At 41.7% G+C, this 23036-nt stretch overlaps 2 protein-coding genes across 7 annotated transcripts in view; one reads left to right on the top strand and one right to left on the bottom strand.

Moving 5' to 3' along the window:
- The window catches only part of LOC115129138 (fibroblast growth factor receptor-like 1), a 166990-nt gene extending 157322 nt beyond the window's left edge, over positions 1-9668 (top strand). Inside the window, exon 7 of the mRNA XM_065018488.1 lies at positions 447-9668. Coding sequence (XP_064874560.1) covers positions 447-850 — 404 coding nt within the window. The 3' untranslated portion in view covers positions 851-9668. The remainder of the gene's footprint in view (positions 1-446) is intronic.
- A 7385-nt stretch (positions 9669-17053) lies between these two features.
- On the bottom strand, positions 17054-22477 carry LOC115123249 (probable E3 SUMO-protein ligase RNF212). 6 transcript variants are annotated; one of them, XM_029652572.2, is made up of 12 exons: positions 20839-22189; positions 20415-20532; positions 19873-19934; positions 19700-19774; positions 19519-19575; positions 19330-19388; positions 19196-19255; positions 18879-19013; positions 18286-18328; positions 17938-18001; positions 17612-17681; positions 17054-17506 (listed from the first exon to the last, which is right to left on the bottom strand). In XM_029652572.2, exons 2-12 carry the CDS (start codon positions 20521-20523, stop codon positions 17353-17355), a joined length of 888 nt encoding a protein of 295 aa, XP_029508432.1. In that variant the 5' UTR covers positions 20524-20532; positions 20839-22189; the 3' UTR covers positions 17054-17352. The 6 variants fall into 6 exon arrangements, with proteins under 6 accessions (XP_029508432.1, XP_029508433.1, XP_029508434.1 ...); XM_029652573.2 differs by lacking the exon at positions 20839-22189 and adding an exon at positions 20765-20783; XM_029652574.2 differs by lacking the exons at positions 20415-20532; positions 20839-22189 and adding an exon at positions 22210-22477.
- Positions 22478-23036: the final 559 nt, after the last annotated feature.

Here is a 23036-nt window from a genome sequence, read left to right as displayed (position 1 = left end):
ACCATATTATAACACCCTGTTTAACCATAACACCCTGTTACCACCATATTATTACACCCTGTTTAACCATAACACCCTGTTACCACCATATTATAACACCCTGTTTAACCATAACACCCTGTTACCACCATATTATAACACCTGTTTAACCATAACACCCTGTTACCACCATATTATAACACCCTGTTTAACCATAACTCCCTGTTAAAACCATAAAACACCCTGTTATACCCTGTTTACCCATAACACCCTTTTACAACCATGTAACATCCTGTCACATTTACAACTAAACAACATGTGATGCACCCATCATCCAAAACTGTTAAACTGAAGTTGTTTTAATAATGGTTATACTTACTACTGTATGTATTCACCATCAGGTTTTAATAGTGACTTTTGACCAAGCTGCTCATAACTCCGCATATTTCCTCTTCTCTCCCCTCCAGACCCAAAGCCTCACCACACTCCCATCCCCACGGCTACCTCTCCCAGCCTGCCCTGGCCTGTGATCATCGGCCTCCCAGCAGGGTTGGTGTTCATCCTGGGTACTGTCCTGCTGTGGTTCTGTCAATCCAAACGCCACTGCTCCTCTGGAGGTGTGGTCACTGCCCAGGCCCTGACCGCCTTACAGCGCCCGCCCCCACGGGTACCAGCCTGCCCCCCCAGCGGGGACAAAGACTGCCTGAGCTACTACATGACCCAGCAGCAGCAGCTCCTCCTGGCCCAGGGAGGCAGCAGTCTGGCGGTCCCTAAAGTCTACCCAAAGATCTACACAGACATCCACACACACACACACTCACACATGGATGGAAAAGTGCACCAACACCAGCATATCCACTACCAATGTTAGCTGCCACTGTCCCGACAGGCCCTCATGTCTGCAGTGTTGGGTCAGCTCCCACCACCTCCCCTCCACATGCCCAGTCCTGCTTTCCTCCTAAAGACCCAGCCAAACAGTCTGAGCTGGGGTCTGCACACAAACCCTCTTACTGCTAAATACTATACTGAACCAAGGCCCTGGGGAACATGGACACAGTCAGGATAGATAGCACCCTCCATGAGGTACAGAATAAGGGACATGGAAATGCCTTCAGGAATCCCACATGAACTAATGTGAGTCCAAATGAAGCAATATTTCACACAGAACCCCACTCTGCAGAGAGATGGCAACATTTGTTTCTCTAGTCTGGTTCAATCTGCACAAACTCACAGTGACTGAAATGAGTGAATGTATAGAGTTAGCTCTGTCTCATTTGAGAATCTTTACTCTGTAGTATTCATTTCCTGCAACACCTCTCTGGCCTTCATGTGCAGTGTCTGTGGAAGGGTCCAAGAGGATTATGTATATTAGCTCCACATTTTTGTCAGATGCACAGCCTCAGCAAGCACCAAAAGGAATACGATGCAATGTAAAATGTTCACAGATTTTATGGATTTCTGTTGGATTGAATCAGAATCCAAATGTGCCTTCACATCCTGAGAAGGTCAGAAGCAGGTCAAACCAACAGAGACACAGCGGGATTGAGTCAACAAAGATTGCATGTATTTTGTTTCTCAAAACGGTTTTGTTCAAGGAAAAGGACCTGCAAGCATTACAGTCTTTTGTCTGTTGTATGTGTACGTGAATGGGAAATTATTTATGGGTAATAGGAAATGGTATGAAATCGTGTAAAGAACGTTATAATTCCTAAGGCCGATCATATTGTCACTATCCTAAAAAAGAACCTAGATACTGAAATATTCAGGATTACAGCAACGCATACAATAATTCTGTGTTCTTCACGTTATTACTTGGGTTTTACAGGTCACTGACATGTGGGCTTCATGGTCAGTGGTACTGTTGGGCTGATCCAAACCGCAGGGGCACCCAATCACAAAAGGACTTGTTCAACTTTTGAATTCTCAGGTGGCCATCTTTCTTTTTGTCTCTTGTTCTTTGGGTGTGTATAGGGTATAACTCTAACCACTATAGGAAACTGTGGAATATGCTCATGTAATGGAACCCTTTTTAAGCTTTGAGAAGAGAAACGGAAAGCTTCCCAAAAACCAAAATACAGTATGATTGCTGCATTGTCTGTGAAAAGTGTCCTCAAACTGATTGTTCAGTTGTTCTGTGTTTTACCCCAGTATTTGTTGTGTCAAAGCTAATGGACTGCCAGATTCAGAATTCATGCACTTATTCCAAGTATGTTGATCAAAGTAGTGTTAAAGTTCATCTATTACTTTCAGCCTTTTGGGGGAATCTAGAATCATGGAATATACCCTGTTGAATTGACCTACAAATTGAAATCCTAAGTAATTGTCTAGACTAAAAATATATATATATTTATACACAGTGCATTCTGAAATTATTCAGACCCCTTGACTTTTTCGTTTTCCCCCTCAATCTACGCACAATACCCCATAATGAAAAAGCAAAAACAGGTTTAGACATTTTTGCACATGTATACTTTTATTTATTTTTTATATCACATTTACATAAGCATTCAGACCCTTTACTCAGTACTTTGTTGAAGCACCTTTGGCAGCGATTACAGCCTTGAGTGTTCTTGGGTGTGACGCTACAAGCTTGGCACACCTGTATTTGGGGAGTTTCTGCTGCACAGCTATTTTCAGGTCTCTCCAGAGATGTTCAAACGGGTTCAAGTCTGGGCTCTGGCTGGCTGTGTGCTTCGGTTTCTTGCCCTGTTGGACGCTGAACCTTCGCCCCAGTCTGAGGTCCTGAGCGCTGAGGTTTTCATCAAGTATCTCTCTGTACTTTGCTCCGTTCATCTTTCCCTCGATCCTGACTAGTCTTCCAGTCCCTGCTGCTGAAAAACATCCCCACAGCATGGTGCTGCCACCACCGTGCTTCACAGTAGGGATGGTGCCAGGTTTCCTCCAAACGTGACACTTAGGATTCAGGCTAAAGAGTTCAATCTTGGTTTCATCAGACAAGAGAATCTTGTTTCTCATGGTCTGAGAGTCCTTTAGGTGCCTTTTGGCAAACTCCAAGCTGGCTGTCATGTGCCTTTTACTGAGGAGTGGTTTCTGTCTGGCCACTACCATAAAGGACTGATTGGTGGAATGCTGCAGAGATGGTTGTCCCTCTGGAAGGTTATCCCATCTCCACAGAGGAACTCTGGAGCACTGTCAGAGTGACCATCAGGTTCATGGTCACCTCCCTGACCAAGGCCCTTCTCCCCCGTTTGCTCAGTTTGGCCGGGCGGCCATCTCTAGGAATAATCTTGGTGGTTCCAAACTTCTTCCATTTAAGAATGATGGAGGCCACTGTGTTGTTGGGGATCTTTAATGATGCAGACATTTTTTGGTCCCCTTCCCCAGATCTGTACCTTGACACAATCCTGTCTCGGAGCTCTACGGACAATTCCTTTCAACCTCATGGCTTGGTTTTTGCTCTGACATGCACTGTCAACTGTGGGACCTTATATAGACAGGTGTGTGCCTTTCCAAATCATGTCCAATCAATTGAATTTACCACAGGTGGACTCCAATCAAGTTGTAGAAACATCTCAAGGATGGTCAATGGAAAACGGATGCACCTGAGCTCAATTTAGAGTCTCATATCAAAGGATCTGAACACCTATGTAAATAAGGTATTTCTGTGTTTTGTGTTTAATACATTTGCTAAAATTTCTAAAAAGCTGTTTTTGCTTTGTCGTTATGGTTTATTGTGTGTAGATTGATGAGGAAGAAAATGTATTTAATCCATTTTAGAATAAGGCTGTATTATAACAAAATGTGGAAAAAGTCAAGGGGTTTGAATACCTTCCGAATGCATATACACAGTTCTGTGAAAAAGTCCCCCCCCCCATTCTAATTTTCTCGACTTTTGCATATTTTTGATACTGAATGTTATCAGATCTTCAACCAAAACCTCATATTAGATAAAGGAAACCTGAGTGAACAAATAACACAACAAAGATTTAGTTATTTCATTTATTTCATAAACAAAGTTATGCCACACCCAATGCCCCCTGTGTGAAAAAGTAATTGCCCCCTTACACTGGTTGTGCCACCTTTAGCTGCAATGACTCCAACCAAACGCTTCCTGTAGTAGTTGATCAGTCTCTCACGTCTCTGTGGAGGAATTTTGGCCCACTCTTCCATACAGAACTGCTTTAACTCAGTGATATTTGTGGAGTTTTAAGTATGAACTACTCGTTTCAAGTCCTGCCACAACATCTCAATTGGGATTAGGTCTGGACTTTGACTAGGCCATTTCAAAACTTTTTTTGCCATTTTCATGTAGACTTGATTGTGTGTTTTGGATTATTGTCTTGCTGCATGACCCAGCTATGCTTCAGCTCACAGACGAATGGCCTTACATTCACCTGCAGAATTCTCTGATACAGAGCAGAATTGACAGTTCCTTATATTAAGGTACTTGCCTTACCGTCAATCCAGGCCCTGTGGCAGCAAAGCATCCCAAACTATCACGCTACCACCATGCTTGGCTGTTGGTATAAGGTTCTTACTGTGGAATGCAGTGTTTGGTTTTTGCCAGGCGTAATGGGACCCATGTCGTTCACAAAATTATACTTTGACTCATCTGTCCATAGAACATTCTTCCAAGAGTCTTGATGATCATCCAGGGTCTTTTTGGCAAATTTGAATAAACTTTTTGGAAGAGATGGGTTTCATTATATCCGGCGAAAACCAACCACAATCAAGTGTACATGAAAATGGTTTAAATGCAAGAAATTTGAAGTTTTTGAATAGCCTAGTCAAAGTCCAGACAAATCCCAAATGAGATGTTGTCGCAGGACTTGAAACGAGCAGTTCATGCTTGAAAAACCGTCAATGTTGCTGAGTTAAAGCAGTTCTGCATGCTAGAGTTGGCCAAAATTCCTCCACAGCGACGTGAGAGACTGATCAACAACTACAGGAAGCATTTGGTGGCAGTCATTGCAGCTAAAGGTCGCACAACCAGTTATTAAGTGTAAGGGGGCAATTCATTTTTCACCCCTTTGAATTTGGTTCGGAAGGTAACCTGCTGGTTAGAGCATTGGGCCAGTAACTGAAAGGTTTCTGGATCGAATCCCCGTGCTGACAAGGTAAAAATCTGTCATTCTGCCCCTGCACAAGGCAGTTAGCCCACTGTTCCCCACTAGGCCGTCATTGTAAATAAGAAATTGTTCTTTTAACTGACTTACGTAGTTCAATAAAAAAATCTAAAATTGAGTGTTGCAATACTTTGTTAAATAGATCAAATAAGTGTCCATTTTTTTGGTATTTATAAACTCAGGTTCCCTATTAGGTTTTGAAATCTGATTCACTATTGAAAATATACAAAAATAGAGAAAATCAGAAAGGGGGCAAATACTTTTTATATATATATATATATATATATACACGCACACAGTATATCAAAATTCAAAAGTTTGGACACACCTACTCATTCAAGGGTTTTCCTTCATGTTTACTATTTTCTACATTTTAGAATAATAGTGAAGACATCAAAACTGTAAATAACACATATGGAATCATCTAGTAACCAAAAGAGTGTTAAAACAAGTCAAAATATATTTTAGATTTTAGATTCTTAAAAGTAGCCACCCTTTGCCTTGATGACAGCTTTGCACACTCTTGGCAGTCTCTCAACCAGCTTCCCCTGGAATGCTTTTCCAACACTCTTGAAGGAGTTCCCACATATGCTGAGAACGTGTTGGCTGCTTTTCCTTCACTCTGCAGTACAACTCATCCCAAACCATCTCAATTGGGTTGAGGTCGGGTGATTGTGGAAACCAGGTCATCTGATGCAGCACTCCATCACTCTCCTTCTTAGTGAAATAGCCCTTACACAGCCTGGAGGTGTGTTGGGTCATTGTCCTGTTGAAAAACAAATGATAGTCCCACTAAGCACAAACCAGATGGGATGGTGTATCGCTGCAGAATGCTGCTGTGGTAGACATGCTGGTTAAGTGTGCCTTGAATTCTAAATGAATCACCAACAGTGTCACCAGAAAAGCACCATCACACCACCTCCTCCATGCTTCATGGTGGGAACCACACATGCAGAGATCATCCGTTCACCTACTCTGCGTCTCACAAAGACACGGCTGTTAGAACCAAAAATCTCATATCTGGACTCATCAGACCAAAGGACATATTTCCACTCATCTAATGTCCATTTACCCCTTTTTTCTACCCAATTTTGTGGTATCTAATTGGTATTTAGTCTTGTCGCATCGCTGTAACTCCCATACGGACTCAGGTGAGGCGAAGGTCGAGAGGCGTGCGTCCTCCGAAACACAACCCAACCAAGCCACACTGCTTCTTGACACAATGCCCACTTAACCCGGAAGCCAGCCGCACTAATGTGTCTGAGAAAACACCGTACACCTGGCGACCGTGTTAGAGTGCACTGTGCCCGGACCGCCACAGGAGTCGCTAGTGCGCGATGGGACCAGGACATACCTGCCGGCCAAACCCTTCCCTAACCTGGACGACGCTGGGCCAATTGTGTGCCTCCCCATGAGTCTCCCCATTAGTTGCCCAAAAGAACCTGGACTCGAACCAAGAATCTCTAGTGGCACAGCTAGCACTGCGATGCAGTGCCTTAGATCACTGCGCCACTCGGGAGGCCCCTTTGCTCATATTTCTTGGCCCAAGCAAGTCTCTTCTTCGTATTGGTGTCCTTTAGCAGTGGTTTCTTTGCAGCAATTTGACCATGAAGGCCTGATTCACACAGTCTCCTCTGAACAGTTGATGTTGAGATGTGTCTGTTACTTGAACAATTTCTGCTAATGAAGGAGGTTTTATGCCGGCTCTTATTTTATTTTTGACAAGCGCGTGTCTGCAACAACACACGCCTCCTTCACTCTATCTCAGTACTCTCATCAACTATAGATTTTTGGGCTCATGCATTAAAAAAAAGGTTTTCCTACTTACAAAGCATGTAGAGGTCTGTCATTTTTTTTATCATAGTTACACTTCAACTGTGAGAGACGGAATCTAAAACAAAAATCCAGAAAAGCCCATTGTATGATTTTTAAGTAATGAATTTATTTATTTTTCATGTTTATAAAAGACTAACTGTTTTAGTGTGGGGAAAACAACCAGGTTCTATTTTGTATAGGGTATCTCTGCAGCAGAGATAACTCTGGGTCTTCTTTTCCTGTGGTGGTCCTCCATGAGAGCCAGTTTCATCATAGCGTTTGATGGTTTTTGCGACTGCACTTAAAGAAATTTTAAATGTTCTTGAAATGCTCCATATTGACTGACCTTCATGTCTTAAAGTAATGATGGACTGTCATTTCTCTTTGCTTATTTGAGCTGTTCTTGCTGTAATATGGACTTGGTCTTTTACCAAATAGGGCTATCTTCTGTATACCAACAATACTTGCCACAACACAACTGATTGGCTCAAAAGTAAAAATGTACTTTTAACAAGGCACACCTGTTAATTGAAATGCATTCCAGGTGACTACCTCGTGAAGCTGGCCGAGAGAATGCCAAGAGTGTGCAAAAAGCTGTCATCAAGGCAAAGGGTTGCTTCTTTGTAGAACTTCAAATATAAAACCCTCCACTGGTTTCTCGGGCTCAGTGCTAGTGAATGACACTCAACCTGTCTTCATCATAAGGGAGGTTTCTGAGTCAAAGGTGAACAAGGTGATTAGCTCACTAAAGAACTCTAAAGCCAAAGATGTGTTTGGGATGGACTCTACCTTTCTTAAAAACTACAAAGAGTCACTCATTGGCCCCATTACTAAGGTCACCAACACATCTATTGGTCTCGGTGTGTTTCCAAGGGTATGGAAGTCGGCCATAATAACGGCCATCTTTAAATCAGGCGACCCTGCTGATGTGAGTAACTACAGGCCCATTAGTATACTACCTGTGGTGTCAAAGGTTGTTGAAAAGTGTGTAGCAGAACAACTGATTGCCCACCTCAACAACAGCCCCTTCACATTACACTCCATACAGTTTGGCTTCAGAGCGTGCCCCAAGGGTCAATACTGGGGCCCCTCCTGTTCAGCCTGTACATTAATGATCTGCCTTCTGTCTGTACTGGGTCTGAAGTTCAAATGTATGCAGATGATACAGTGATATATGTGCATGCAAAGAGCAAACAACAAGCTGCACAAGAACTCACTACTGTAATGGTCCAGGTTACAAAGTGGCTCAGTGACTCGTGTTTGCATCTCAATGTGAAAAAAACTGTTTGCATGTTCTTCACAAAGAGGGCAACAGATGCTACTGAGCCAGATGTCTATGTGTCAGGGGAGAAGCTCCAGGTGGTATCCGATTTTAAGTACCTTGGCATCATACTTGATTCCAACCTCTCTTTTAAAAAGCATGTGAAAAAGGTAATTCAAATAACCAAATTCAACCTAGCTAATTTCCGATTTATACGAAATTGTTTGACTACAGAGGTAGCAAAACTGTACTTCGAAACTATGATACTCCCCCACTTAACATACTGCTTGACTAGTTGGGCCCAAGCTTGCTGTACAACATTAAAACCTATTCAGTCTGTCTACAAACAGGCTCTCAAAGTGCTTGATAGGAAGCCCAATAGCCATCATCATTGTCACATCCTTAGAAAGCATGAGCTCTTGAGTTGGGAAAATCTTGTGCAATACACCGACGCATGTCTTGTATTCAAGATCCTTAATGGCCTGGCTCCCCCTCCACTCAATATTTTTGTTAAACAGAAAACCCAGACATATGGCAGCAGATCCACAAGGTCTGCCATGAGAGGTGACTGTATAGTTCCCCTAAGGAAAAGCACCTTTAGTAAATCTGCATTCTCTGTGAGAGCTTCCCATGTCTGGAATACACTGCCATCAGACACACATAACTGCACCACATATCACACTTTCACAAAATGCTTGAAGACATGGCTAAAGGTCAATCAGATTTGTGAACATGGTCCCTAGCTGTGTGTTGCCGCTTTCCATGTTGTCTGTTGTCTGTAGCTTGTGAGGTGTGGAAACACTTTGTTGCTTTTATGAATTTTGTATTGCTGCTTTTTGTTCTGTCTGTATGCTACGTCTTGCTTGTCCTATGTTGCTCTGTCTGTATGCTATGTCTTGCTTGTCCTATGTTGCTATGTCTTGCTTGTTCTATGCTGCTATTGTCTATATTGTAATTGTTTTTAATAACCTGCCCAGGGACTGCGGTTGAAAATTAGCCGGCTGGCTAAAACCGGCACTTTTACTGAAACGTTGATTAATGTGCACTGTCCCTGTAAAAATAAACTTAAACTCAAACTCAAACTCAAACTCAAATATATTTAGATTTGTTGAAAAAAAAATTGGTTACTACATGATTCCAATGTAGAAAATAGTGCAAATAAATAACCCTTGAATGAGTAGGTGTGTTAAAACTTTTGACTGGTACTATATATCAATGCCTACTTTAATTTAATTTCATAAACAAGAATGATCATTTTTTTCTTTACAATTGGGCATTATGCAAAAAATAAAATAGCACCTCATCAGTGGATGACATTTTGTCTTATAGTTACAGTGTAAGCTATGTAGCAAATATGTATCAAGTGTAAAATATTTATATGTGCCATTCAGATATTCAAAACATTATTGGTAAACTTTCTATAGACAATCTTGTACAGTCTATTGTCTTTTAGGTTCAATATGATTTTGTCACATGGAAACATTTTAATCATTTTATCAACGTCATTAAAATGGTAGTTAATCTTTGCAATTTGTGTTTTATATGAAGCTGTGCAATGAATAGTGCTGTTTATGTGTACAATTCATGCATGTCAATTGACTTTTATTATATAAAAATAATAGAGAACATCATAAAATCAGTCATCAACAAATAGTCTAGAGGGACAGGCCACAGACAGCCAAGAGGGACAGGCCACAGACAGCCAAGAGGGACAGGCCACAGACAGCCAAGAGGTACAGGCCATAGACAGCCAAGAGGGACAGGCCATAGACAGCCAAGAGGGACAGGCCATAGACAGCCAAGAGGGACAGGCCATAGACAGCCAAGAGGGACAGGCCACAGACAGCCAAGAGGGACAGGCCACAGACAGCCAAGAGGTACAGGCCATAGACAGCCAAGAGGGACAGGCCATAGACAGCCAAGAGGGACAGGCCATAGACAGCCAAGAGGGACAGGCCACAGACAGCCAAGAGGGACAGGCCACAGACAGCCAAGAGGGACAGGCCACAGACAGCCAAGAGGTACAGGCCATAGACAGCCAAGAGGGACAGGCCATAGACAGCCAAGAGGGACATGCCACAGACAGCCAAGAAGGACAGGCCACAGACAGCCAAGAGGGACAGGCCACAGACAGCCTAGAGGGACAGGTCACAGACAGCCAAGAGGGACAGGCCACAGACAGCTTAGACAAAAGGGACAGGTCACAGACAGCTAAGAGGGACAGGCCACAGACAGCCTAGACTAGAGGGACAGGCCACAGACAGCCAAGAGGGACAGGCCACAGACAGCCTAGAGGGACAGGCCACAGATAGCCGGAGCAGACATGAGGGTATATAACACATTTTAGGAGATTAGAAACAAATAACTCTTAAGTACACAAAATTGACACATGGGAATAGGGATCATTAAACACAAGTATATGTGCTATTTAAAATGCAATTTGCTGTTAAAAAGATAGGGGCAGTCAGAGCAACTAATTTAGCTGTCTGTCAGTGTTTTTGTTCTAGATGATAGATGAACAAGTCTTGCGTGTGGACTCAGGGTTGAGAAGCTCTCAGCGGAGTGATTGAAGCAGATGACACACACCTGTGCTGTTGACAGACATCGGTGTTGAGTTCACAGCCTCTCAATGAGGACGACAGGGTGAGGAGCAGGCATCAATGAGAATGCTCTCATTCTGGAACACTCAGTGACAGTATGTAGCCTCACTAGTTCAGCCTTCAAAATAAGACTTTTGTTGATTGACAATAAAATATACATTTTGGATAATTGTGAATGGGGGCTTTATATCCAAATCACTAATATATTGATACTATATATTAGTGATACACTATATATTAATACTAATGGTGGACATGCTTTAATTGTAATGTTTAAGAATCAATAGTGCTGAAAAAAAGAGCGTGTGAACCCTTGTACCAGATTCTTGGGCACTTGTGCAACTACCAACTGTATTGTGATGATGGAAAAGTGTCCAGAGGTCTTTACTGGTGCTCACTGAAAGGAACTGTCAGATGAATGAAGTCGGCGTGAAGGACACACCTGTGAATATCTGGCTGAGAATAATTCCCTCTGTTTGCATAACTGCGTCTTTTCAAATTGATATTCAGAACAACAAAACCACCGTTTAAAACTGGGGAAATAAAAACCACACAAAAAAATAAAGAGGCCGTGGTTTCCCCCAGATGTTTACTGTACTGGTGAAGAGAGAGGGATGCAGAGTGAGAAAGGAAATCTTTGTGATGGGAAAGAGGCCAAGGCCTCTAAAGTCTGCCATGGAGCCGTGACAAAAGCAGCCTAATCTCAGGGTTGTCTTTCAGACTTTCTTTACACATCCTGCCAAGCTGTCTGACAGGAAAGGACTTCCACAGCCCGGCTGACATCACTCAAGCATGGGTTGGAGTCAGGGCCTTCAAAGCCCTTCACATGCGGGATGTCTGTGTGTGACTAAGAGAACATGAGTGGGCCGGCCAGTACCACACCAGCCTTATCCTCTTTTTACTCATAGACCACCATAGAGGCTATTTCGACTCTCCCAAATAAATCAAATCCACAATTTAGATCTTTATCCTCAAAAGCTGTATTAAAAAAAAAATAACCTCTATTTAACTAGGCAAGTCAGTTAAGAACAAATTCTTATTTTCAATGACAGCCTAGGAACAGTGGGTTAACTGCCTGTTCAGGAGCAGAACAACAGATTTGTACCTTGTCAGCTCAGTGGTTTGAACTTGCAACCTTCCAGTTACTAGTCCAACACTCTAACCACTAGGCTACCCTAAACAAAGGTTGTATTCAAATTCTCCCTTGAACAACCTCTTTTTTCAATTTTCACCTAAAATGACTGCCTGTAGCTCAGGGATTGAATCAAGGATATGCATATTCTTTACACCATTTGAAAAGAAACACTTTGACGTTTGTGGAAATGTGAAATTAATGTAGGATAATATAACACATTAGATCTGGTCAAAGAAAATATAAAGAGAAAAACTATCTTTTTTGTATTTTTTTTTGTGCTATCATCTTTGAAACGCAAGAGAAAAGCCATAATGTACTATTCCAGCCCAGGCGCAATTTATATTTTGGCCACTAGATGGCAGCAGTGTATATGCACATTTTTAGACTGATCTAATGAACTGTTGCATTTCTGTTCAAAATGTTGTATCGAGACTGCCCAAATGTGCCTTTTTGATAAAAACATTTTTATTTAACCTTTATTTAATTAGGCAAGTAAGTTAAGAACAAATTCTTATTTACAATGACGGCCTACCAAAAGGCAAATGACCTCCTGCGGGGACTGGGATTTAAAAAATATATAAATAACATATAAATATGGGACAAAACACACATCACGACATGAGAGGCAACACAACACTATGTAAAGAGAGACCTAAGACAACAACATAGCAAGGCAGCAACACATGACAACACAGCATGGTAGCAACACAACATGACAACAACATGGTAGCAAAACAACATGGTAGCAGCACAAAACATGGTACAAACATTATTGGGCACAGACAACAGCACAAAGGGCAAGAAGGTAGAAACAACAATATATCACGCAAAACAGCCACAACTGTCAGTAAAGTGTCCATAATTGAGTCTTTGAATGAAGAGATTGAGATAAAACTGTCCAGTTTGAGTGCCTAATTGGTTTATTAATAACTTTTCAAGTTCATAACTGTGCACTCTCCTCAAACAATAGCATAGTACTGTTTCACTGTAATAGCTACTGTAAATTGGACAGTGCAGTTAGATTAACAAGAATTTAAGCTTTCTGCTAATATCAGATATGTCTATGCCCTGGGAAATGTTCTTGTTACTTACAACCTCATGCTAATCGCATTAGCCTACGTTAGCTCAACCGTCCCGTGGGGGACCCACCGATCCTGAAGAAGATTTAAATAAAAGTTGTGTTGAAATCAGAGGCTGTCCATTGGAGTCTAGTGGATTATAGTGCGAGCCACTGACCACTGGTTCACGTCACAGGTAGCTGGTGTCAGGAAGACAACTGAGCCTAAAGCATATTTACCTGACGACTCGTCCTGAATTGAGATTTACTGCTCTACTTATTTCTCTGTACATCATTGAGAATAAACAGTGGGCTAGAGCAGTGTGGATGGGTAGCCAGGCAAGAACCATATCACTCATCCACAGAACTTGAGACAACGTATTCTGAACAGCAAGTGTGGGCAAGGAGAATCATTTATTTGTGAGATAAGTCTATCTGTAATTATACCTGTCAACCACCTAAATTGTGGTTGACAAGAACAACATGCCTTGTGAGAATATCCGATTTAAGACTGGAGCATATTAAATGTAATTTCAATTTATCAAGCAGATGTATGCCTCTATGAGAGGACACACTGTGAGTGTTAAATAATTGTGCCCACCATTAGAAATTGTTTTCTTTTCCTTGGTGAAGTGGCACGACTCATTTGTAAGCCCTGCAGCCATCCAGGAGAGAGAGAAGGCACTGATTTGCATTTCTCTCTCTGCCTCTCTTTGACACAATGACAGCTTGCCCCAGGGCTGAATTTCACTCTCACTGGACCCCAAACAGGAAATTATACCAAATCCCAGCACAGGAGTTCATGCACATTTCTTATATACAATAGCGTCTGTTCACACCTGATTCCTTTTAAATTGTGGTCATTCACAACCATGAAAAGCTACCGAAACGGCACGTGTTGCTGTGGGCAACAGAGGAAACACAGATTATACAAAGATACCTGTCTGGACAGGCACATCACGACAAGATACGCAACTGGGTTCTCATTTTTCTCTCAGTAATCATCACATGCTTACAGCTCTAATATTTATCTTTGTTATTTAACAGATTGGTCAAGTAAAATCTTGCAACTGTAGCCAGTGCTGTGGAAAAGAGGCAAGTTGGCAGTGTCATGAAGTGCTATGGGCTTGTTGTGAGGTTTATGGAATGGCCTGAAAACTGTGACCAAATTAGACAGGTCCAGATTATGACTCTTGACAGTATTGTCTTTGAGTCAGAAATGCCACTACACAGGGTAATCCAACTCTGTGGTCTGACTTACACTCTCGTGATGAAGTGAATAATGTACTCTGTGCATCTGTACAACACAGTTAAGGCATTGTTCAAACTCAGCTGAATATAAATGAAACACGTGTTCATGGGGAGGATTCAGTGATGGGCTCGTCAAGCTGTGGTAAGCCATGTGTAGGCCCTATGCCTACAGCCTTTACATTGACGGTTTTGCAATGAAACGCTCCTCCGTGCCTGCTGTGTGGGAGCACGTACATTCTGTTTCTGCTCTCGCTTGGCATAATGGTAAACTCTTTGACTAATTTAGATTTAAAGCCATATTAGGAGTTTACCCATGGTTTAAATCCACACAGATTTAGCCCAGAAGCAAGAGGGGATAGGGTTCTGCCTAACCCAACATGATAGCCTGTTTTCTACCTCTGAGTGAGCTAACGAGCACCAGGTGTGTGTGTGTGTGTGTGTGTGTGTGTGTGTGTGTAGGTGAAAGTATATCTGCCTGTGAGAATGCACATGTGTTGGGGAGGTCATATGTCCATGCAACACATGCATGTAATTATATGTGTTTATACAGTGCCTTCGGAAAGTATTCAGACCCATTGACTTTTTCCAAATTTTGTTACGTTACAGCCTTAATCTAAAATGGATTAAAATAAGTAAAATATCCTCAGCAATCTGCACACAATACCCCATAATGACAAAGCAAAAACAGGGTTTTAAATTTTTTTACCAAATTAAACAAAATGAGAAAACAGAAATTGAGCTCAGGTCCATCCTATTTCCACTGATCATCCTTGAGATGTTTATGCAACTTGATTGGAGTCCACCTGTGGTAAATTCAATTGGACATGATTTGGAAAGGCACTCAACTGTCTATATCAGGTCCCACAGTTGACAGAGTACGTCACAGCAAAAACAAAGCCATGAGGTCGAAGGAATTGTCCATAGAGTTCCGAGACAGGATTGTGTTGAGGCAAAAATCTGGGGAAGGGTACCAAAGAAATTCTGCAGCAATTAAGGTCACCAAGAACACCGTACCCTCCATCATTCTTAAATGGAGCAAGTTTGGAATCACAAAGACTCTTCCTAGAGCTGTACGCCCGGCCAAACTGAACAATCGGGGGAGAAGGGCCTTAGTCAGGGATTGGTGAAGGTTCACCTTCCAACAGGACAACAACCCTAGGCACACAGCCAAGACAACGCAGGAGTGGCTTCGGGACAAGATTTGAACCCGATCGAACATCTCTGGTGAGACCTGAAAATAGCTGTGCAGCAACACTCCCCATTCAACTTGACAGAGCTTGAGAGGATCTGCAGAGAAGATTGGGAGAAACTCTGTAAATACAGGTGTGCCAAGCTTGTAGTATCATACCCAAGAAGACTCCAGGCTGTAGTCACTGCTAAAGGTGCTTCAACAGAGTACTGAGTAAAGCGTCGGAATACTTACGTAAATGTGATATAAAATAAAACATATATACACATGCAAAAATGTACATGTGCTATTACATTTTTTTAAATTATAGATTAGCACAAATAAAACATAAAAAACTATTTTTGCTTTATTGTTATGGGGTATTATGTATAGATTGAGTATTTAATCAATTTTAGAATAAGGCTGTAATGTAACAAAATGTGGAAAAGGTCAAGGGGTCTGAATACTTTCTGAATGCACTGTACGTGTCCAGTGCAGAACATCGCTGGTGGCTCCACTGCACTCATCACAGGGTGCACAACACACTGATTTAGCATGACTCATTTTGAGTGGAAAGTCAGCTGCAAATCAATGTGAATGGAATTTCCATTCCCTGAAATGTTATCAGAGTAGAATTACTTTTTTTTGGATTCCCTAATCATATTTCTCTATGTCCAAACTGAGAATAGGTGGTACTTTGAAATGTTCTGCCAAGGGACCTGTACATTAAAGTAATGTGCAATGGCAAATTCTAATAAGACAAACAAGGAGGGTCATTTTGGTTCATCGGCCCGCAGGAGACTTTGTTCTGCCAGGTCAGACCCATGTTCCCGCCATACTTCCTGTGTTTCATCATGCTTCAGTTGCGGCCCACAGCTGCCTGAGTTGACGTAAAATGAATGAACGGTCCTCATCTCGCGCCACAGCTGTCTTCAGGGTGTCATCATTCCATGTCATCATGTCTGTTAAAAGCTTTAAGGAAACATTGAAACCACAGGAAATAATCATAGTGTGCTTCCAAGATCTCCTCTATCTTTGTCCTGAAAGGTAGCAGGTCACTGGTAGCAGATGGCTGATTCAGATGGGATTGGGAAGTGTAGCCTTCTGAGTCTAACTGCCATCTTACTAAGGTGTTCCAACACTCACCCTGCAATCTACTTTTGCACGCAAACCACCGCTTTTGCCCTGTGCAAGTCTGTAAATCCTTAAAGTAGTTATGACAGCCAAAACCTGTGCTTGTAAGAAGTCATTTCCTGCCCTTGGGGCTCGGAGCAATCAAAAGGCCATGGAGGTTGTTCTAATCATGTGTCATATCTGCCATGTTAGACAAGCTATTTGAAGAAATAACACAATTATGTTGCCCACACCTCTTCACATGGTGCCTTTGTGATTAGTTGACCTTGAGAATGCCTCGGAGGGACAGGCAGGCAGCAGCAGGCCCCCCAGAGACAACAGAGAAGAGAGTAGAGCTGGTCCTGTCCTGGGTGAGTCATGCTGGAGGCCAATGGAACGCTTGGCATTGTCTGGGACTCACTGTGGGTGTTAACTAATTGTACTGCAAATCACAACCTCTAAACATGCCTATCAGATGAGTGGTTCGTTAATGATTAATGACTCAGTGGTACAGAGGTTACTGTACAGGTTTTGTGATTTCAGTGTCTTATTGGTCAATTAATTATTGAGAGATCAATTTGATTGGTTTGTTAAATTTTATTTGTTACTGTGACAAATAATACTGTATGTAATCCATTACAATGACAATATACACGCTACACTGCACACACAACCAACAGACCACAGCTTCCAAACTCTTCTTAACCCTGTGTGAAGGGGGCTCAATTTCTGAACAACACTTCCTATTCCACAGCTCATCTCTCCATGGTGGAGAGTTCAACCATTGCCAGGTGATTTGATACTCTAGCTAAGTCACTCGTGGAGGGCATAGAAGTGGATCAGAGACGTCTCCTTGTGCCGTCGTGATGGCTGGCTCTTGGCGGTGTTACGGTGGAGGGCAGGTGACCCCCAGAGAGGACATGACCAGAGAAGACATGGAGGAGTGTCTGTAGGCTGACGGGGGCTTGAACACAGGCGTCTCCCACCCCGTGTTCCTACGATACGGCAGGTTAGGGGTCATCTGCAACTCCGCCAGGCGGCTGGGAAGACAGAAGGCAAGGCATCAAAGTTAATTTATTGTGTCATGGCACATTGTTGTATAAATGATTAAGTTATGATAATGATGTGATTATAACAAGTTAGACCTGACAGTGGCCGAGCGAGCTGAGTGGTTGACTAGGGTGTTCTGATTGGTCGATCGATGGGGGACGGTACCTAAAGATGCAATATTTAGAATTCACACACCACAAGTTCAGCAACACCCTAAATATTGTATGTTAAAACTCAGATATAGTGCTTCCAGACTCATAGCCGAGTCTACAAACACAAACAAGAACGAAAAACCTTATTCAGATACAACAGACAGAAGTTGAATCCATTGAAGCATTGTGCTGTTACGTAAGCAGTAAACAGCTCCACAGGTATCTATCTGGCTGTCTGTGAGTAGAGCAGAGTAGAGTAGCAGACGTACCCATCCGGCCGTCCTGTGGAGGGCTGATCAAGGACAACCTCTGGACACTTCCAGAGAGCTCCGGCTGTTCAGGGAGAAAAAAAACATTTCCATTTGCACAAACATACGTCTCCATCATTAAAACCAGTTTCAGTATGCCGTACAACTCATCACTGGTATTAAACATCAAAGAATGATTTGGAATGATTTGAAGAACGATTTGGAGAACGATTTGGAGTCAGGGTATACACGGCTAAAACTAAATAAGTATACTATTAATATGAACCGGAGATATATTTAGATACAATTTTTTTCAATTATTTGTCTCTGACTTGAACCATATTTGGTCAAATGAAAAGGTTCACATACTTTCCTAAACAGACCTCTGTTATCCACCTCCATGTTTTCTGCCCTGAGGGGAAATCACATAACATGGCATGTCACATTTCATTCTCATAGAACCCGGGAAGAAAGATTATGGAAATGCTCACTCAGACATAATGTTCACAAGCCTGCCCAGCTTATTCAGGTGAGACTGGTGTGGTACTGCAGGGGCAAAGCCAAACAGCAGCTAGGGTGAATGAAGTCAGAATATACACAGTTTACATTGGAGGATCCCCTTTCTCCCCTGCAGCTCAGGGCTGTTGTGATAGAGGTCTGGAGCAAAGGGCCCCACAGAGAGCCCAGTAGACAGACACATGCTCTGTCTGTCAGCTAGACTAGTCTACAGCATGCCGACTATAAATCAAACCGGGTCAGGACGACCGCAGAACGTCATGTCATATTTTATGTCAAACCATCAGAAAACAATTACACAATACATTAGCTTGTTCCTGGATATATACTATGTACTGGCATCTATGTTCATTTAGGCTAAATATTTGTAACCTTCAACTTAAGGGTTCACATTTGTTTTTTATATGTGTAGGCCTAATGCAGATTTCCTAAGATGTAATACTTACAGACTTGTAGTAGACGAGTAGCGAGAGAGGGACATGGGTGAGTTGAATGGTATCTGCATTTGATCTGATTTGATTTGATGTGAACGAGCATTGTGAGAACTACGGTTCAGCTGTGATGTTGAAGCTGCTTTTGCACTGTACAGAGAGAGAGAGAGGAATGTGATTCATCTCCAACCATGGTCATTAAGAGTTGGTCTGAATAAAAAATATGTTGATAACAAATGAGTCCCCTCCATGGTCTCATGTTTGAAAAACAAAGATGACGATAGTGACACCTGGTGAGTAGAAAGCAGTAACACCCATAAAGATATTGATACCTTTGCTGCTGACGAGTGCTCTCCAGCTTGGCAATATAGGCATTCTGCTCTGTAATTTTCCTGGTAAATATAAGAATGTTAAAGTCACACTAAGCAGTCGTTAATATGTGATGTCTAATGATTTGCATTCTTACTTGGACATTTGCTGCATTTCTTGCTTCATCTTGAGTAAAACTTCTTCTAACTTTTCATTCTAAACGGGTTGAGAAATAAGGAGCACAGATGTTTCAAATTATAACACCAGAAGAGAGAGGCTACCATTAAAAACTATTTGGTATTATTAAATAGTAGTAGAGATACAACTAAATGTCCCCCAGCCTCACCCTCTGCTGGGAATGTGCCAACAACCTCTTTTGGTGCCTTGCCTGGAATAGTAACACCTAATAGAGTGGATACATATGTTGTTTTTATACATGCAGTACAACCTTGAGGTGTTTCAAATTATCACTATAAATAGGCTAATATCTTATGTGTCTATCCTATTATGAGCATCAAGAGAAATACCTTGCTTATCTCTGTTAAGTGTTTGGTTGCTACAGAATTTATGTCAGAGAAGAGGGCCTTTACTTCTGCACTACTCTGTGAAAGTAAAGATTGTAAAGTTTAGGTTATCAAATAGATTTATTTGTGAGCCTCGCCAGATAATCACATCTATAAGATACTGTATCACTGCTTACTTTGTCTGAGAGAGGAGTAACTTGACATTTTGCGTTACATATCATGCACTCCCCTTGATTGGCTGAAAGAAAATGTACAAGCACACTATTTTATACAATACAATAGCATGCCATTACGATATAACACGGACTAGAATTATGCTTTCAAACTGCACGACGGTTTTTTGTGCGGCCAAATTGTTTCTGTAACACCAGACAACGACCAGCAGAGGTCAGTGTGTTCAAGTTTAGCCTGTGTATTCTAAAAAAGACAGAACTGCTGCAAACCGAGAAGTAGGCTGAGCTTCATGGAGGAACATATCCCATATAGCATCATACGTAAGGTAGTATGATATGTTGAACATATCCCATATAGCATCATACGTAAGGTAGTATGATATGTTGAACATATCTCATATAGCATCATACGTAAGGTAGTATGATATGTTGAACATATCTCATATAGCATCATACGTAAGGTAGTATGATATGTTGAACTTAATTAATTTAAGGATACATAACAGGGTACATTGGTACAATTAAAGACATACAGAACTTGCTACCTTTCTGAAAACACACGTTGCAGATGACATGACCACAGGTAGTAACAGCTAGTTTGCGGTCAGGACCAGGGAGGTTGAAGCAGGAGTTACAGCAGATCCAGTAAGACATTTTCTATAGCTAAGAGATTAACGTTAGCCAATGTTAGATAGTAAAATAAAAAAAACATAAAACTACGACATAGTTATAAATTCAGACATTCTATCTTCTTGCTTTTAAGTCGCAGAGATCAGCCAAAATAGATTAATGGCTACCAATTAGGACTATAAAGACGAACTAGCTAGCTAACGTTAGCTTGCGTGTCAACGCCCCCCCAAAAAGAAAATTAGCTAGCTACAGTAACTTTTCTTACTTAGCTGCCCCCGAACAGGTGTCTACTAAAACGTAAATTATATTTTACTGAAGCAAGTTCCACATCTGACTTACTCGATGGCCCTTTGTTCTCTATGGAACTAGTTAGCAAACTGTCACAAACCCGTCCGTTTCGTTTTCTGGCTTTAGCAACTGGAGCAATCAACTAGCCTGGCTACGTTCTGATTTTCGGTTTGTTTGCATGTCAGATCGCTTTCTGATTGGCTGGCTACGTCATTATTTACATTTTGTTGTGTTCATTGGAGAAAACAAATTGGGATAGTTGTGTAAAATTAAACAAACACATTTTATTAATTCATACATTGTCTCTAGGAGGATGTACAGTAAAATAGATGCCTCCTCAGCACTGATCTTCAAGTCTAGTTTGGAATAGCATTTGACTCTAGTGGCCACTGCATTGTACTGCCAGACATAATTCCTGCTCTAAAGTTTTTATCAAATCAACTTCTTTGCAATCAGGAAGTCTTTCAGTCTTTTGATTTGCCAAAATCCAACTGATAGTTGAATGGAAGTCTACACAACAGCCCACCACAAAACTTTCCCATTGGTTTCTTCACTGATCTGGCAAAACGTCTCATCTAGTTCCTGTGAATATGAATAAAAGGGCTGGTGAATAGTTCATTCTAGACCGTTAATAGGACAGGCCTAGTAGCGCAACACAATATTTGTTGTTTTCATGTATTGTACTATAGGCCTAGTTCTGATCAAAATAATAGTCCGCTTTTTTCTGAAACTAGAATTTTGTTAAATGACCCTTTTCATAACAAAGTGTGTTTGATTATTTCCTTGTGGTGATGTTTTGCATCTGGTCTCTTAGGGGTTTCAGGTTGTACTCCATAGTCTGGGCCTTGTCTTTGTGCCTCAGCACTGGGGTCAACATCAAAATGAATCCTCTGCATTGGAAATATCAGAACAATATTCAAATATGGTTGTGGAGCAACACAGTCCAGCAGACTGTGCATGGAGGAATTCACAAGCCTGTCACCGGCGAAAATGAAAAACCTTAGATTCGAGTTGGACTGCATGCACAACAATGTGGGCCAGAGGCATGGGATGTGACTTAGAATTTTCCAAATCTGTCATGCTTTTTTAATTAATATCTAGAAGAAAAATGACATGGTGGTCTGGATCACAGTGATAGTGAGGCCAAGAGGGAAGTTAGGGTTCTTTTTCCCAATACTCCAAAAGAAAATGACCTGAGAAAAACACAACACAGACAGCCGATATTCCGATGATTCCGATATTCTTGCCTAGTTAAATAAAGGTTCAATTAAAAATGTAATAGAATATCAAACAAGTGCCATATGCCTCCTGGTTGACTTTATCATGATCTCTGCTAACTCGTGTAACTTTTGAAATGGTTGACTTCATCATGATCTCTGCTAATCCATTGAACTTTTTAAACCACCTGCCCATAGAACTCACCTGTCAACCATGCAGAACAATGTCCTCCTCTCCACCTGCCCATAAAACTGACCTGTGATCAGCATGTTACCTGGAATCTCCTTGATGAGGCACTTTTGCTAATGTTCACCCAGATCAAAGTACATAACAGCCATCAGTGCCAGGTAACACAGAACCCACATCCCAATGCCCCTCACATTCATTTTGACACACATTATGTGACAAAGTTAAATGAGTATAATGAGCCTTATGGTTGCTAGTGTTCAGGCGACAACTCTGGTGTGAGAAACTGACACCTGCTGTTGCTGCGACCGACCGTCCAAACTGTGCGTCTGAGTGGGTACCCAAGGTCAGCAGAGAAACTGATAAGCCTGACCAGTAGTAGAAGCCCACATGTACTGATAAAGAAACATGAAATTGTTCACTTATTAACTAGTGTGCACTGTACCATCATGAAACCTACACTCTTAGAGAAAAGGGTTCCAAAAGGGTTCTTCAGCTGTCCCCATAGGAAAACCCTTTAGGGTTCCATATAGAATCTTCTGTGGAAAGTGTTCTACATAGAACCAAAAAGGGTTCTACCTGGAACCAAAAGGAGCTCTTCAAAGTATTTCCCTATGGGGACAGCTGAAGAACCCTTTTAGGTTTAGATAGCACCTTTTTCCCCTAAGTTTGTACTCGCATAGTATCTAAAAAGACTGTCCTCCATCAAAAGCCAAGAATCTGTCTATTTTTCCTGTTACTTTTCCCAGTAATTTTCCATCATTTGTCATTGGTTTGAAATAAGACCAACACTTGAGAAACAAGCAGAAATATATGAAGTGGAAGGCACCAATGGCCCAGATGTA

The sequence above is a fragment of the Oncorhynchus nerka genome, linkage group LG5 (genome assembly GCF_034236695.1).
Source record: "Oncorhynchus nerka isolate Pitt River linkage group LG5, Oner_Uvic_2.0, whole genome shotgun sequence".
NCBI classification, from domain to species: Eukaryota; Metazoa; Chordata; class Actinopteri; order Salmoniformes; family Salmonidae; genus Oncorhynchus; species Oncorhynchus nerka.
The sequence above is the reverse complement of the archived record's forward strand: the minus strand, read 5'-3'. Positions and strand labels throughout refer to the sequence as shown.

Coding starts and splice junctions, on each gene's coding strand:
- LOC115123249 (XM_029652572.2), bottom strand. CDS start 20,523: ATGTCTTACTGGATCTGCTGTAACTCCTGCTTCAACCTCCCTGGTCCT. Junction 18,329..18,878: donor TACTCGTCTACTACAAGTCT/GTAAGTATTACA, acceptor ATTTCCCCTCAG/GGCAGAAAACATGGAGGTGG. Junction 18,002..18,285: donor ACAGAGGTCTGTTTAGGAAA/GTATGTGAACCT, acceptor CTCCCTGAACAG/CCGGAGCTCTCTGGAAGTGT.